At 50.1% G+C, this 16714-nt stretch overlaps 1 protein-coding gene across 3 annotated transcripts in view; it reads right to left on the bottom strand.

Moving 5' to 3' along the window:
• PRAG1 (PEAK1 related, kinase-activating pseudokinase 1) overlaps positions 1-15958 on the bottom strand; it is a 48322-nt gene extending 32364 nt beyond the window's left edge. Inside the window, exons 1-3 of one of the 3 annotated variants that reach the window (XM_014867403.3) lie at positions 15790-15958; positions 10386-10802; positions 6813-8659 (exon numbers count right to left, since the gene is read on the bottom strand). In XM_014867403.3, the coding sequence (XP_014722889.1) occupies positions 6813-8659; positions 10386-10715 (2177 nt within the window). In that variant the 5' untranslated portion in view covers positions 10716-10802; positions 15790-15958. Of the gene's footprint in view, positions 1-6812; positions 8696-10385; positions 10803-15277; positions 15435-15789 lie in introns of those variants that run through there. The other 2 variants (XM_014867402.3, XM_070499797.1) reach the window with 2 other exon arrangements.
• Positions 15959-16714: the final 756 nt, after the last annotated feature.

The following is a 16714-nucleotide window of genomic DNA, read 5'->3' as shown; positions in this document are numbered from 1 at the left end:
ACAAGCTGAAGAGTGTAAGGCTCAGTGAACATACATTGTTTAACACGTTTTAAGGACTGAAAAAGCAAGTTTAAGGTCTATAAAGAGAAATGGTACTTTAAATAATGGACAATTGACTTAATGGTAACTGTTATTTACTAAAATATAGAGCTCCAAAAACTTATGAAATATTCATCATCACTCATTACAACTCATGAAATATTCATAATTACTCATTAAGAAGAAACAAAACATTCTGTCATGACAGCCTGAAATTTGAGGCTGTAATCAAAGAGGATGGCCATCTTTTGCCAAACACGTTGCTTAGGTCTGCCTGAGCTGGACAGACCACAGATCCCCTCCCAGGTATGGGAACACTTAAATTCTTCAATTAGTAGGAAGAACAGTCCTTGACCATCAATGATTTTGCATTATAGATGATAAATTCTAGATTCTAAAGCTGGATTGGCAAATAGCTGGCACACGTGTCTGCACTCCTCGCTTACATAGCCCGCCTTCCTGAAGGAGGCGCACGGCCTCACTGTTTTCCACGTGGAGCTGCAGACTGCTACTCCAGTTGACTGGTAGCGGTGTGGAGGATGCAATCTAAATGCCCTCAAGATTCAAGAACATGCGGTCACAACATCTTCCTTTTGATCTGTACATATTAACAACTATTTGAAGCGCTATCCCCACTATGGCTGATTTTTAAATTCCAAAGACTCTTCTTCTCTTTCTTCCTGATCTTCAAGGTCATATTACTTATTAATATGTCGATTTAGCTCAATGATTCTCGTGCTTATCCAGTGTGGTTGTGTTTTCATTCATTTTGACTGCTGTATGGAGCTCCTGAAGAGCAGGAGCCATTCTGAAGGGCTGTCTACAATTCAGGCACATCCAGTGGTAACACCACCAGTTACTTGCCTAGGTCTTAGACTTTGGGAAAGTTTTTATAGCACATTAGTAGGCATGAAATGGCTAAAAACCAACTACCAGGAAGTCACGGGGATCATGTGATAGTGATAGATACTAAAATCAACTGGAGAATAGAATATATGAATAAAAAGGGAAGGATTTTTTTAAAGCAGTCTTTAATGTGGAAGTTCCCCTTCTCCCCTAATGAGGAACAGTTATTTATATGTCTTCCTGTTAGAGAAGCACAGAGGAGAAGCCCTCCAGCGCATCAGACAAAGGCTAATTGAAGCAAGGACTTCTATAGAGCGATATGGGGACAGCATGAACACCCTTAACACCCAAAATTTTTAGGAATCTGCCCACAAGTTCATAGAAAGAAATTAACAAGCAATTCCAACACAAAGAGGAAGACACTGATCTTAAACTGAAAGTTATGAGCTGCCTGCAGAAAGGGACGCTGAGTGTTCATTGCACTTTGTTTATCGACCCTGCCAGAGGGAAATGCAAGCTGTTTCATGAACACGTTCACAATCCCAAAATAACAACAAATCACTTGCACCACAAACAGGGAAAACTTCTCACCAACTGGTGTGTTCCACACCCAAAAAGTAGGCCGGCCATTTTAGGAACAAAGTCCCTCTGATCACTTCATGGACAGAGAGCGCTTGATCATACAGCTCAGGCTTGTGTTTGCAATTGGACCCAGAAAGCATGGAAAATCTATTCTCGGAGAGGCAAAACCACACCCTAGAATTCCTTGCAACTCACTGATGGGGGAAAAAAGTCCTTAGGTGATTACTACCTGAAAGACACATTCTTGTGGCAAGAGGGCTGGCTCCACACACCTGCTCAGCTTTAAAAAAAAAATCAGAGTAAGAACCCAGTTGCAAAAGTGAAATGTACAATCTTTGGAGAGTAATTAATCCATGAAAGGATGCATTGTGCCCACATGGTGTTTGCCCACCTTGAAGCATTAATAATTATTAACTTCAGCTTCTTTAACTCAAGGTGACAATGTTCTGCTGAGCAAGACTAGCCACAGAATTAGAATGGGGTAGCCAGTGAAAACTCAGGCCAAGATGTATAGTTCACTCCAGGCTTTTTTTTTCTAATTCAATAATCCTTTATTGAATACCTACTATGTACCAGGCACTGTGCTAAGGTATCCTATGGGAAAGTCAAAGAAAAATGTATGAAACATGGTCCCTGTACTCCCAGGAGTTTACAATTTCTTGAGGAGATGTAAACATGGACTCACTCCAACGCAGTGCAAGCAAGACACACTGTGTTAATCACCAAAACAGAGGCAGAAACAGAGCACACGGGCAACCCAGAGACCTGGGTTTCAGAAAGATACTTTGATACAAGTATTTAAAGCTACTTATTCCTTTCTTCAACATTTCTTGATGTGCTAAGCATAGTTAAGCGCTTTTGGAAAAATTGAAATAAACAAAGCATGGTCTCTGCCTACAACTATTTGACAAACATTTCTTGAGCATCTATTATGTGCCGGGCACCAAAGAGGATACCATGGAATTACACACAGCTAAGTATGCTGTTTACCCTCAAGGAGCATCTGTCCTTTTTATTTTATTTTTATTTTATAAATGGTTTACATGCCTATACTAAACTTGATCTTGGATCAGGTCAAAAGACAGTTCAAGGAAAGGCTATTCTTTCACTGTTCCTGGGCACCACGCTGAGCTCACCTTTGCATTACTGAACAGAGCACGGAATGTGGGGAGAATCCAAAAGCTACCATAGCCAGCCTCATTAAAGGGAATCAAAGCGGGGCTGTGACTTTGTGCCTTGCAGGGGGCAGAATATAAACTTGCATTGTTGATACAAGTGCTTTGTTTTGTTTTTCAAGCTCGGTGTGCATGAGTGGGGGGCATTTTCTCCCCCTGAAATATCCCCAGTAGTCATTCCCCCCTCCTTGACCTCTAGCCTACTTATTTCAGTTTTGTCAAAAAGGCTAAAAATAGAGAAGATTCTTGAAGCAAATATAGTGCTTTCTCATACAAACTGTGATTTTCAAAATGCCACACGAAAAAAAGCCCGTTACGCATCAAGACTATGGGATTTCCTAGTAAGCTGCTGCCATCCCACTGTAATCCACTACAGTGAAAAGTGCCTCGAGAATAAAGCATCTGGAGCTTTAATCAGATTGGCTATGGAGTCTGGAGACAAATGCCCATTCCACTCCCATCCTCGGGGCTCACGCTGAGAGACCATGTTACAGAGAGACCACACAATGAAGTCATTTCGATTCCTCTGGTTAGCAAAGTGGCCACTTTTGTGGACAGAAAAGTGCTCCATCTATGACACTGTCACCACCTGTCTGCTGAAGCAACATGGGTGGGAGGGAGGGAGAGAGGGGAATTAAGAATGAGTAAAGCCGAGACTCAGTCTCCACTGTTCAGAATCCCCAGAGCTGGGGAGAAACTTAAGCAGTGGGTTAAAATTACAACCAGCATGAGTGATAACTTAAAAACAAAAACATCTCTCACTTTCTTGGAGAAACTTTTCTTCCTTTTGATTGGTCTCACCTGGGTGGGGCCAGACCGTTTGGCAACTAAAACCATATAAACTTGTCTTATTTCTTATTCACTTGCCGTCCTCCAATTCCACCTGAGTTCAGGCCTATTGTCCTAATTTGGGATTTCTTTGTGATCTGCTTGTCTCCCTAATCAAATGATTCTCCCTCAACTGACCTTGTCACTCAAAAGCCATAAGTCATTTAAGACCAGGTTTGCATCCGAGAAGAAATAAAAGGCAGAAATAAATTTGATTCTTTTGCATCTTAATTATTTCCCCAGGCACTGCTGTTCTCATTAAACAACCTTAAGCCTTGAATGTGACATTTAAACTAAGAAATCCACACTTCCTTCGGGCAGTTTTTAGTTTCTTAAGCACCAGTACTTGTCGATCCTCACCTTCTAACTCAGCCCTAAACTGGGGCACGGGTGACCCAGAGATTCGGTGGGGTCCGTCAGTCTAAGTACGTGTTAGTTTGTGTGAGCAGGATGTTGCCTTGGCAACAGGAACTATGGAAGGACCCAGACTCTGCCTTACCTGCCCAGGAGGTGAGCTGGACACCTCTAATGGGCTTTCAGCAGATTAAATGAGCACCGAGCGCCTCTGTCCTCCATGGCAGAAACCTCCAGAGCGAGAGGTTTCTCAGGAATCCCAATGGGAGTTTACAGAGGACAACCTCTCAGATAGATAAGCTGCTGCCAAACATTCGAAACCAGACCACAGGAAAGCCGAGTCCTTCTCAACATCTATTTTTTTTTTCCCCTCCAAGTCAGAGTCACTTTTGTCAAACAGGACCATAGGCAAGCCGGAACATTATTCTCTGTTCTTCCATAGTGGCCCTGGAAAGCAGATGGATCGAAGGAAGTGTAAGTGAAAAGTCACACTGCCCTGTATGAAACGACCCTTTCTCCAGAGTTTTGCGTGTGTATAATACACATCATGAGATCCGTTATCTTTGCTTGCAGGTGAAGCTGATCCTTAGAAATAAGACTTATTTAACAGACGGCCCATGTGAAGACGTTAAGTGAGCCTTGTATGCTGCTCAAAGACCTTCTAACACTTCTCCATCTTGGAAATTGACATCAGCCTGCCATAGTTACCAGTGTGGTACTAGCATTGGTACTGGATCAACTGTGGGCTACCTTCTCCTTAATACTCTGATTTGCCATCACCTGACCTGCTAAGTTTGAAGATTGTGGGTCCCTGGCCCCGTCTTCAGAGGAATTCACTAAGTACTGAGCTTCAGAAATAAAAGTCAGCTTATTGTCCCAAGCCTGCCCTTTTATCTCCTCAAGGGGGAAAGGTGACAACTCAAGAGAGAATGTCTATAATGCTTGAAAATTCTTCCCCAAATCAAAATATATACTAGTTTGAGTTATTTCAAATAGTACGAAATGCTCTTTTCTTTTCTCTGAGTTCTCTTAAGCTACTTAAAATTTTACTTCCTACATTTTTCTCCCAAAAGTCTTGAAAAGAAGAACTTTTCTTTTCTTTTAAGAGCTGGAACCCAGAACCTCTGAGATTCTCACCTGGTTTGAGCTGTATATAATCTAATGATTTTATCATAACAAACTGGGCAAAAAACTCTGATTTCCACCCAGATGCTAATAAAACCCTCCCTGAGTCATGTTGCTATGGCGACTGGGGCTTCTCTAAGCCCTGTGATTCTTAAATGGGAAAGTTTTAGTTTCTTCTCCACGGCTCAGGTGGTGCTCCTGGAAGTGCACCAGGCCCGTTTCTATAGGGTGTGGGGGCCACAGCCAACAGCTTGGGGTGGCTTTTGCCTACATAATAACTAACCTCCACATTGGATTCTGTTCGTCTCATGTGAGCCTTTCAACAACAGGCTGTTATAAAAGTATTGTTATTATCCTCGTTTGAGAGAAGAGTAACCTGGAGGCTCCGTCATGGCAAGTGGCTTGCTCAAGATCCATCAGCCCGTAGGTGAGACAGATGCAACATGAATTTGATTTTCTGAGGCCAGAGCCTGTGTTTCTCACTAAGCGACGCCGCCCGAGGCTGAGAGAGCCATGCCCACGTTACTCTCACACTCTGCTCACGTCCTGTGCCCAAGGATTTGCCCTATGTCTTTAGCACAGACTTTGCAGCCAGAGTGCCAGGTACGGCTGTGCAACCTTGGCAGTGACTTCAGTTCTCTCCATCTCTGTTCTGTCATCTGTAAATTGGAGGTGGTAATTCCTGCCTCTAAGAGCTGCTTTGAGGATCAAATGAGTTCATATGTCTAACTCCCTTAGCTCCATGCCCGGCCTATAGTAAGCACCATATAAATGGAAGCTATTCTTAGCTGCTGAACGCTTCACTCATTCAGGGCATTAAAACTGTAGCCACAGAGAGTCTGCAGGCACCTGAGCATCTGGGGGGGAGTCTAGTCCGCACGGCAGGAGGACAATGCAATACCAGAACAAAGTCGTGGTAACGGAAAAAGCCTGTGTTAGAAGGCATCACAGCCTGAGATGCCTTGATGTTCAAAGCCAAGTGTCACAGCTGCTTCTGACATCAACCTGGAGGCACGCGAGCCGAAACAGAGCCACTGAAAATGACATGACTAGAGAAAGTGTGTTCAGGAAGGCTGTCAGTTTTTGAAAAACAGCAGGTTTCTCCCTTCCCTGATAGGAATCAGTTTTTTGCTCTAATAGAAAGAATTTTTTTCCCCAGAATTTAAATTCTGTGCACAACTCAATACCTTAAAAAAGGCATTTATTTTTTCTCGAGCCTTTGAAAGGTCCTTTAAACCGGCAGGCGACAGCAGGGAGGGAGCCAAGAAAGCTGTGAGTTTCGGCAAGCTGAAATGAAACTCCATTTTTTTTCTTTAAAAATATACATCTAAGGATTACTAACCACGTGCAGGGCCTCCTCCTGTTCTGCTTTTGGGCCCAGGGCCTAATCGCCATCACGGTAACAGTTTTTGGAGCACACCTGTAGAAAGGCCTTTTTGTCTCCCCATCTCTTTGCCCCTCCAAACATTGTAGCAGAGCCTCCTTAGGCCTTCTTTTGCATGTTTAAATAAATGGAGAATTTCAGGGTTTCCTTGCAAAAGCTTGCTGAAGATACTTCAGAGAGATGGAGAGAGAAAGACCACCAAATTATAAAATTATGAACACCAGGAAAGAGTCCTTGTAAATAGCCAATCCCGAGAAGCACGGCCTGGAGGTGTGTTTGCTGAGCGCTGACATGAGCAACAACTCTCAGAAACTGACAGCAAGGCTCAAGGGCCTTTGGGCAGACACTGGTGCCTGGAGTGCAAGACTCCGAGCCTGAGTCCGAAGCCCTTTGGCAAAGGAGGCAAAGACAAAGGTTTCTGGAAGAGCCCTCTGTCCTGCCAGGTGAGCTCTGAGTCACATATAGACAACTGTACTCACCTGGACTTTGGAGGCGGTGGGGGAGGTGGGAACGCCTCCATCCCACTTCTGTCCTTGGGGAACTCAAAGGCAAAGGAGGCCGATTTGCTCATCCCGGTCCCGGCTTTGCTGCTCTCTCCAGAGGAGCCGTCTGTGGGGCGCAGACGGTGCCAGGTGGAGGAGGTGGAGGGGTCCATGGTGCCATTTTCCATCTCTCTTCCCCTTTGACTCAACAAGTCGGGCTCCAGCTCCTCCTCTTCCTCTATCCGGCACTGACGACTCCAGGCCCCAGTCTGGAACCGGGGCCGCCGCTGGTCCGAGGCTGAGCTGGTGATGGCAGGCGGGGGGCACCTGACAGAGTCGCTAGTGGGGACACCGTTGGCCCGGGAAGAAGAAGCGGGGTCAGTGGGGCCCCTGGATGAAGGCTGGGGCCCAATGACACCACTGCAGCTCCCCTCACTGAGGTCAGATAGTGGGGAGGGAGATGGTGACACTGGGGACCCTCCAGGGCTACTCTTGGACAGTTTGGGGGGAATGGCAGGCCTCCCCTTGGGTGTGTTCTCACTTGCAACATGACGGTGGCTTTCCCTGGAGCTCAGCCCCTGGCCAGCTGAAGTCTCTTCTTCGCCGGCCTCAGAGTCCTGGCTCAAGGGCCCGCGTGGCCACTGCACCCCCACTGCAGAGTCAGGGCTGCTCAGGTAGATGGTCCGGTGGTCCTCCTCTGGGTGGGCCGCCATGACTGTGATGGTGGCTGCTACCTGGGGGGCCATATCTGCCATCTCAGGGGCCACATCGGGGCCTTCCCGGTCCCGGCCCCAGCCAGATGCTGTTTTCTGAGCCCAGGTGCTGGCTGTCCGTACCTGGCCCTTGCCCTGAGCAGCTGCCACCTGTTCTGCCTTGGCCTGTGGCCTGGAAAGCCCTGGAACCTTCTTCCTCTTTGTGCTCTCAGCATAGATGGGTTCAGGCTGTACAGCCTCCCTGGGGTGGGCTGGGGGCTGGGGCTCCCCAGTTGGCCCAAGGCCCCTGTTCAAGGTCACAACATGGCAGCCAGTGTCCTGCTGCTTCCCAGACACAGGTTCCTTCACAAGGGAACAGTAATCACTCTCGAAATGGGGGGCAAAGGGGCTGCTGGTGCCGCTGCTGGCACTGCCACAGGAGAGGCCATCCGAAGAACTGGCGGCCTCTGAGTGAAGGGACGGCTTCTTGGGGCCCAGGCGGGGCAGGTTCTCTGTCGGGCCCTGGCCACAGCACTCCTTCGGGAAGCTCACAACTCGCTTCTCCTCCTCACTTGGCCCTGCACAGGATCTCTGCTCCCAGCATGTTGGCGAGCAGTCCCCTCCACCATGTCTGTGCCGGGAACCCTCAGCCTGTGAGGCATCTTTAGCGACAGGGCTCCCAGGGCAACAGTCCAGGATGGAGCAGTATTCTCCCCCTTCGCTGTCCCCCGAGGGTGAGCACCTTGGATCGCTGTCATCCTCCGAGGGCAGGGACTCCCGCAGGGGCTGTGGAGAGGCAAAGGGCCCAGGGCCCTTATGACAGCCTGATGTCATCCCGGCAAAGGCAGCCAGTTTCTGGCGGAAGCTCTCCTGAGGGGAGGTCAGCTCTTGGTAGGGAAACGTGGGTTTATCTTCTCGCCCAACCTTCTCATCGGGGAAGCTGACCGGGTGGAAGGCAGTGCTCCGGTCCCCCCGGGCCTCTCGGCCATGCAGGCCGACCATGGCATACGCAGGGGGGCAGCGCGAGTGGCCATCTGCGGAGGTCGAGGGCCCAGCAGGTTTCTGGAGGCCGCGGAAGCTGCTCAGGTAAACTAGCGGCACATCTTCCTGCTTCGGGAGCGGGAGCTTGCCGGGGGCTCGTCTCCAGATGACCTACACAGCCCCAAGGTTAAAAGACTTACATTAGACCTTGTCAGAGAAAAAAGGAAGAGAGAAAAAGTGAGAGGGCAGTGCCGTGGCATTGTCGACTGTCTTCTGTGCTGTAGCACGCCCACCTTCTGATCTCCCCACTGCCTTCTCATCATTGCCGGGGCACCGGGGAGCCACCGGTCTTCCTAGACACTGAGCTGTGCCTCCCACCCATGGTCTGTCATTCTTTTGGCAAAGTCTGTGAGGCAGGGCAAAAGAAACTCTAAAAAAAGAACATTTTGCCTTCTCCCTCGAAACTGCCAGATGAGATAAGTTCTCCAACGGGCTTTGAAAATAGAGTTTTGGATTTTGTTTAACTTTTGCTTTGTGTTGGTTAGTCTTTTGATAACCGTGTCACAGCACATTCCTGAAGGAACCAAAGTCATAAGGCTTTTTAAAACACCTTGGGTGGCTGGTGGGACAGGGGGCAGGAGACAAGGGGGGGGTTTCTGAGCTGGGTCCCGGCTTCTTTCTTTATTACCTATTTCTTCTCTCTGGGCCATGCCAAAGAGCTGCTCTGGCTCCCAGTTACAGGCAGTGACCTCAGTCCGAGCCTGCAGAAGTGGCTGGACTAGTTGAGCTATGACACAGAGACACGGACTGGCCGTTCCCATCACTGATGTCGCTGTCTTCTCCTCCTTCCCTTTTAAAGTCTCCCCCATCCCCACCTTTAGCAGCACCCTCAAAGTAGGGCCTGCACCTAGCTCCTTTCCAAGGTGATTCTGAACTGAAAGAGTCCCTGGCTGGCATCTATGAAGGCTGAAGGCAGCGAGAATGGCCCGGTGAAGGGATGTAACCGGCTGATGAAAATGGAGCAGGCCTGAGGGGAATGGAGCTCAGTGCAACCACAGGAAATAGTTTAGAGAAACTAGAACAGGCAAGAAGTCAAACAGGTCGAAAGCAGTTCTTAAGAACATGCCCTAGACAGAGAGCTTCCTAGACATGTCTGGAGGAGGCAAGCTCTATGCACCCTCAAAATAACTGGATTTTTCTAAGGGTCACCTGTGTGCTGAGCAGAATGGTCTAATCTCTAGGATGTCACTGTTTTTAGTGATCCTAGATCAAAGCCCACAAAACCCAAACTTCAAAACTGAAAATAGGAACACTGGCTGGGAATTGGATGATATCAAGGAGTTACTGCTAATATTTTTAAGTGCGATAATGATATTGTGGTTACATTTTTATAAAGGCTCTCTTTTTAAAGATGTACTGAAATAACGTGATGTCAGGGCTTTGCTTTAAAATCACAGGGAAGGGAGGATGGGGTGGGGGGTAGCGATGAAACAAGACTGGTCATGACTAGATGATTGTTGATGCTCAGGCTGAGAGTGGTAGATGCATGGAATTCATTATGCAATTATTGCTACTTATCTACACACATGAAATTATTGATTGAAAAATTTTAAAAACTTTTTTAAAAAAGCTTCCTTTTTGTGCCCTTATATGTATCCAAATCAATAATTAATACAGTCTCCAAATAAACTTTGAGAGACTGGATTAATGGTTCTTAGCCTAAAGGAACAGAGAGAAAGGAGGGCTGCCGTCAGGATGGAGCAGTCTTGGGGCAAGCTGGCAGAATGCCATCTTCCAGGAGTCTTGCTCTACAGTGCCCTGTGGCTGCCAGCCAGTCACCAAGGGTTACGACAGGAGCAGCCCCTGTAAAAATACCACTGGGCTTGGTCAGCCTCACCTGCGAGACGTCAGCACTCATGTTCCCCTCTGTCCACACATCAGAGGCCTCGGAGCTCATCATGGTGGGCTTCACAGCGATGGTGGGCTTGGAGTAGGGCGAGCTGTTCACACCTTCATCTTCCAGGCGGCAGTTGTCAGGCCTGGGGGGCAGGCGCGGAGGAGGGGGCAGGCTGCCTGCTCTCGGCTGGGGGTGGCCAGGCGCCAGCTGGTGGTCACTCCGCAGGCAGAAGCAGTTCTTGCAGGACCCGGGCTTCCAGATGTGCTCCACAAAGTCACTGCACGCAGACATTTTCAGGGTCTCAGGGTTCAGTCGGATGGTCTGGTGCATCTTGAGTGGACGGTGTGCTGGTTCATCTTGCGCCCGGCTCTCTGGCGTGGTCTTGTGGGAGGCAGCGGTGGGTCACAGAGCAGCTTCCTGGAAAAGCAGAACACCGGCCTGGTCAGACATCTCCCTGCCGAGGGATGGGTGCCTTATCAATTTGAGTCTGATTGTTTGACGGGGAGTGGAAGAGGGAGGCAGGAGGAGAAAAACGGTAAAGATCAGTATTCCGTTTATTCCAAGGCCCTCATCCATTTGTCATAAGGCTCCTAAAGTCACTCTCTAGTGGTGTGGCCTTATCAGAAGCTGTAAAAACTAAACACAACTCTGTTACATGAACAGAGAGCCTAAAAGCACTTCAGTCCCCTAAAATCCTGAGCGCTTGGAGATTTGGGCACAGTGATGGGAAGAAATCACAGAGATCCGAGATGAGAAGCCTGGATCTCATTCATGCATTCCCTGCTGCTTGGGGTCTAGCAACTGGGACTATAACGTAGAAAAACAAGACTTTCCAAGTAGTACAGCAAACAAAAGTGGTGGCTTAGGGTAATAAGAACCGTGTGAGCGGGGAGGCAAGGCTGGGCCCTGCCCTCACACTGTAATCCACCCTTGTGACCAGGTGGAGATGGGCTGGGTGAGAATGGGGAGTGGTGCCGTGCTGGCCTGCCCCCCAAGGAAACCGCGTCAGGAGGTCTGGCATCTTGGGAACCTGTCCCCCTCCCCTTGCTTAATATTCCTTATTCAACCCAGTGCTCAGTGGGGTCAACAAAGCTGGAGCTGCAGGCCAAGAGGGAAAACAGAAAGAGAAATGCATGATCACTACAGTCCTGTGGTCCAGGGGTGGCTGGATAGAATACGACGGAGGGAAAAGATTATCACACAGTTATTTTTTCCCGCGGTAACCCTGGAGGTGGGGCGGTGAGCTTGCTGAAAGAATCGGTTGCCTCTGAGGGTAAAACTGAAAGAAAAGACTCTGCACCATAGAACAGAGTCATTCACCAGTAAAGAGGAGCTCAAAGGGTTGAGGATATTAACCAAGTAACCTGAAGAACACCCTGTCAGGTAGCTGTTATGCCCATTATACAGATGGGAAAACAGTGGCAATGACGTAAACTAAGGCCTGTCCATAGACACAGAGAATTTGGTCCTAGAAAGAGAAACCCACTTTGCTGGCAGCCCTCACTGCGTCACTCATCACACTGAGTCACTCGCCATTATCTGTCTGGGGCTCCTTGCTCTTCTCTCCTCATTAAATGAACCGACTTCCTCATAAGGAGCGCATTCATGAGAAAATCATCCTTAAGGACCTAAGGCGAACAGATTCTCATTAAATAAGGAGGGGTTTAGCCCTGGGGTCTGCTCTCCACTTTCTTCCCGTGAGAATTTGCTTTGAGGTTGATGCTCTCTAAACTATCAACAGGACTAACTAGCTGGAATGAGCCAGGAGCCCCAAAGATCATGCCAGAATCTTTGTGGGAAGTGCTCTCTTTCTGGTCTCCCCCACACTCACAGTCAGGGGTGCTTATTCAACAAGAGCTGAAGCTAAATTTGCCTCCTTTCCCTCCAAAGTCCACCTTGAAGCTCACCGCATCTTTAAGCTAAATGGATGCTCTGAAATAAAAGACAAGCATCTGTCTTTCAGCCGTCGTTGTAAGGATCTTCTGCATCCCTCTCCTTAAGACGATCCCAGGTTAGGTTCTTCTCCCCTAAATACACCCATGTAGTAGGTTCATTCTTTGCCAAGTTCCCCAGAAGAGGTCACTAAGCTTCAACAAGCAGAGGAGGATAGCAAGGATTTTTCTTTTTCCTAGGATCTCAGGCTGCTGAGAGCTTTAGGTTCTGTGCTAAATTTTGGAAGGAAGAAAAAGAGGAGGAAGCATTTTCTGTGTTCAACAGGGCAGGTCTCCCTACCCCTGCCCCAAGGCGGGGAGCAGGTCCTTTGCTGCGGAGCTGTTGAAGGGTGCCTAGCTCTTCTTGGCCATGGAAAAAGACAGGTCCCTCTCTCCTGCAGCCAGAGGCTCCCACGCCCCTCAGCGGATGCAGGAAGAGAGCCTGGAGACCAGTTCTGTGTGGGCCCCTCATGTTCCAGCAGCTTCACATAAGGCTGCGCTATCTGAGGAGGTGGGTGTCCAACCACTTCCTCAAGGCTACCACAGATGCACAAAGAAGCAGTTTTGGGTGGCCACGTCTCATTTCCTCCTCAACAGGCAGCCCACAGACCAAGCTTGTCATGGCTGCTTGGGGCCAGGGGTCCCCCTGTCCTTTGTAGCCATGGCCCACTACAGCCGGGGACTCTTGGTAGGCTCTGGATTACTGACGCGTGTGCAGGAAGCTTCCCTCAGAGCCTCTCATGAGTGTATGAGCGCTCTCTTCGCTCCCATCCTCAGCTCTGAAATTCTCTCACCATCGGCACAACTTTCACGACCCAACTGCTCAGAGAGGCACAGGTTTTTAAGGAGAAGTCTTTGAAGAAGAGAACAGAATGAAGCCCTAGGCTTCTCAGCATCCTTGACTCGCTGCAACCTGTTAAAACTGGCTTCTCAGTTGGAGCAAACAGAATTTACCACCATGTCAAGCCAGAAAGATACTTATCCCGTTCGATCTGTCCAGAGCGGTTCTGTGCCTGCAAGTATCTCCTACGTGTTTTAAGTAGAAGATGAAAAGCTCAAGTGGCACTCAGAAAGCAGGCGCAGCGAGCGCCTACCAGTGCCAGCTCTCTCAGAAGCCTGGGAATGGCACCTTCCCAGCCCACATTCCTTACCTCTGAAGGGAGGTGGCTTCCAGAATTATGCAAATTCCCCTATTTCAGTGGGAGGCGGCAGTGTAAGATTAGAAAAAGATCTCAGCATTCTTTCTGATCCAAGTCATGATAAAATATCTTTGCCTCTGCAACCTTCTGCACTAGATTTGTGGCCACAATTTGCAAGACTGAAGCTGTCAGATACATTCCCACCCCATTGCAAAAAGAATCTGAAGAGGCCAGCTGCGTGGCATAGTGGTTAAGTTCATGGGCCCTACTTCGGTAGCCAGGAGTTCACAGGTTCGGGGCACAGACCTACACACTGCTCGTCAAGCCATGCTGTGGTGGCATCCCACATACAAAATAGGGGAAGATTGGCACGCAAAAAGAGGAAGATTGGCAAGAGATGTTAGCTCAGGGCCAATCTTTCTCAACCCCCCCCCAAAAAAGTCTGAAGAATCGTGGCCAGTTTCATAAAATTAAATATTTTGGCTCAAAATATTGTCCCTCATCCTTGCATCAAAAGTTGTTTATGCTTTACCCTGAAGTTACAGAATTCCAGAAAACATTCATCTAAACAATTTATATATATTACAATTAAATTAACACAACACTGAAAAAAGGAAATATGCATGGAAAGTGCTTGTCTAGATTTCAACATGCCATTGACAGGGGTGACAGGGGTGGAGAAAGTGACAACATTAACACCTCCCTGCCCTGCCAAACACAGGGAAAGTCATGATATTCCCCCAACCTTTTAGTCTCTTTTTTCTTCTCCAATGCTAGGTAATCTAATCTCAGGGGTAGGAATGTGGTTTTTGTGGGTTAGAGCCATTACAGTCTAAACCAGTAAGAAGCATACCCAGTTCCACAGGACCCCATGATAGCAAAATAAGCGTAGAATTCCCCAGGGCTTCCTATTAAATTTCTCTCTCAAAAAGGGAAAGGGTTGTTAACATAGTTCAGGCCAGTGATCAATAAGGCCTTAGGAACCTGACTCTGGACCGAACGCATTGCAAAACTCCTCCCCTCTAGACCTTTGGGCTCTGCTATCGCTCTGCAAAGCCATGTGCTTGCTGATTGAGCTTCACCCAAGAGAAATATACACAGTCAGCCGGCCCTGCCTCCATTCCGATTCACGGGACCCGAAAGTGGAAAGATTCTACTTTGTGTGTGTGTGTGTGTGTGTGTGTGTGTCCGGCTGGGGAGTGAGCAGCACAAGCAAAGGTTAGGAACATGTCCACAGCACGCCTTTCAGAAGGCTCAGCCAGGGCTCAGGAAAAAGGCATCATCTCGGCCCCCCTGGAGACTCCGAGGCTGGCACCTAGCCCGGTGCCGCATCAGAGGCAGCCACTAACCTGGGGCCCCAAGCCATCAACCCGGGGTCCTGGTCCGGGCAGCCCGGACAGTCTTTCCTTCTCTGCTCCATTGACAATACTGCTGCCCAGGAAAGGAAGTCTCCACACTGGCAGTCCCCAAAGCGTGTCAGCCTCCTGCCCCAAGCAGAGCAGCCAGACCGACAGAACAGTCGGTTTCCCCTCCCGGAACTCGAAGGAAAGTTTCCCCGTTTTAAAGAGCGCGATTCTCGAATGAATCGAAAACAGCCCTCCGGCTTCCCTGTCCTCCGGTCTCAGCGTCTCCACCTCGGGCACAACCCTGGGCGCACGCGGTCCGGACGCCCCACCCTCCCCAAGCGGCCGCCTGTCACCCCGGGGGACGCCGACAGGGGGTCGCCCGCTCGGCGACCGCAGCGCTCCTCCGAAGCTCCCCTCTGCGGCCACGTTTGCCAGACAAAAAGAGGCCAAATTTGGAGAAAGCGTCGCGGGCTCACCTCGGGGCCGCGCTCCCCCGGCCTCGCCGTCGGTCTCCGAGCCGCCAGGCGCCCCGCCGGGCGCCTCGGAGCATTGTTTGGAGAGAGTGCGCGCGGTGCGTGCCCGGCCGCGGGCGGGTGTCGTCTGCCGGCCCGGCCGGGTGGCAGCTGCGAGCGCGGCTCCGCCCCCTCCGCCTCCGGTTACGCCGCCCGCCCCGGCTCCCGCCGCACCTCCGCAGTCCCCGCCGCCGCCCCGCGCCCCCCTGGTTGAGCGCACCCTGCCGCTCGGCTCGCGCGCCTCCAGCTCCCACCCCGGCGGACTCCGAATCTCCAGCCCCGGATTCCTCCAAACTCTCCATGCCCGGTCCCTCCCTTCCTCCCCACCCTCCCGCTCCAGATCAAGAGGCTCCGCCCCTAGCCCGAGACTTGGCGCCGTCTGACCCCCGAGCAGAGCCCCGTTTGCGCCCCTCCCCAAGGATGTCTCTGCGCGCTTCGGCATGGGCGAGTTTCGGTGTTTGCAACCTTCCTCTTACCATAATGTATGCACAGGTATTGTAGGTGTCCGGCATTCCTTCATCCAGCCGGCTCTTCGAGACCCTCGGGGGAGGGGGCGGGGAGGATAAAGCACGAGAGCTGGAGTGGCAGAACAAGAAAGCCAGGGATCGGGAGAGGAATGATGAGGTCAGGATCCCAGACGGTTCCGAAAGCAGCGTGGGCACCGCAATTGTCAGTTACCGTTGCCAGTGGGAGGAGGGTCCCGTGGGACGGAGCTGGGCTGGGAATCCTGACAGCGGGTTCCAGGTCCCGCTCAGTCCCTCGGCTGATTCGAGGCCTCAGGCAAAGCTCCTTGAGCTTTGGCTTTCTGGATGTGGAATGCAAGGGCTGGACTGGAGAGAGCTGGTCTTCCACCACGCTGGGACACTCAGGACTTCCGCAGGCCAATCTTACACCTGTGTTACACGGTTTCCAGTAAGTGACTCATTCACTGAGATAAAACCGAGTCCAAGATAGTCTTCTGGCTAAAAATGTTTTAACAGAGAGTATGACAGCCATGACTCGGTCAGTCCCCTCCCTTCCTCCTGCTGCCTACAATAGGCTCGCACCTTGACCTGGGTGTTTCCTCAGGGAGCCAGCGCCAAGGTCACCGCCTTGTGCTTGCAGGTGGGCATGTGGCAAAATGGAACAGGGAAAAGACCCCAGAAAAACACCCGTGGCCTTCTCTCTGGCTCTTCCCCTCCCCAGAGAGGCAGTGTGCTGTAATTCCAGTTAGGGTCCACTCCCTGTCAGCCCGCAGGATAAGCCTGGGAGCCCCCACCTGGCTAAGAGCAGGAAGGCTTGTTCCCCTTGAGATCCCCCGGCTGTCCTTGTGATGTGGCAGTGACATAGAAGGACTGAGGGTGAGGACGTAGGTGGAGGAAACGGAGGGAGAAGACATAGTTTCCAGGTTTGGCTTCCGGA

The sequence above is a fragment of the Equus asinus genome, chromosome 27 (genome assembly GCF_041296235.1).
Source record: "Equus asinus isolate D_3611 breed Donkey chromosome 27, EquAss-T2T_v2, whole genome shotgun sequence".
NCBI lineage: Eukaryota > Metazoa > Chordata > Mammalia > Perissodactyla > Equidae > Equus > Equus asinus.
Note: the sequence above shows the minus strand (reverse complement) of the source record. Positions and strands in the feature narration are given on the sequence as shown.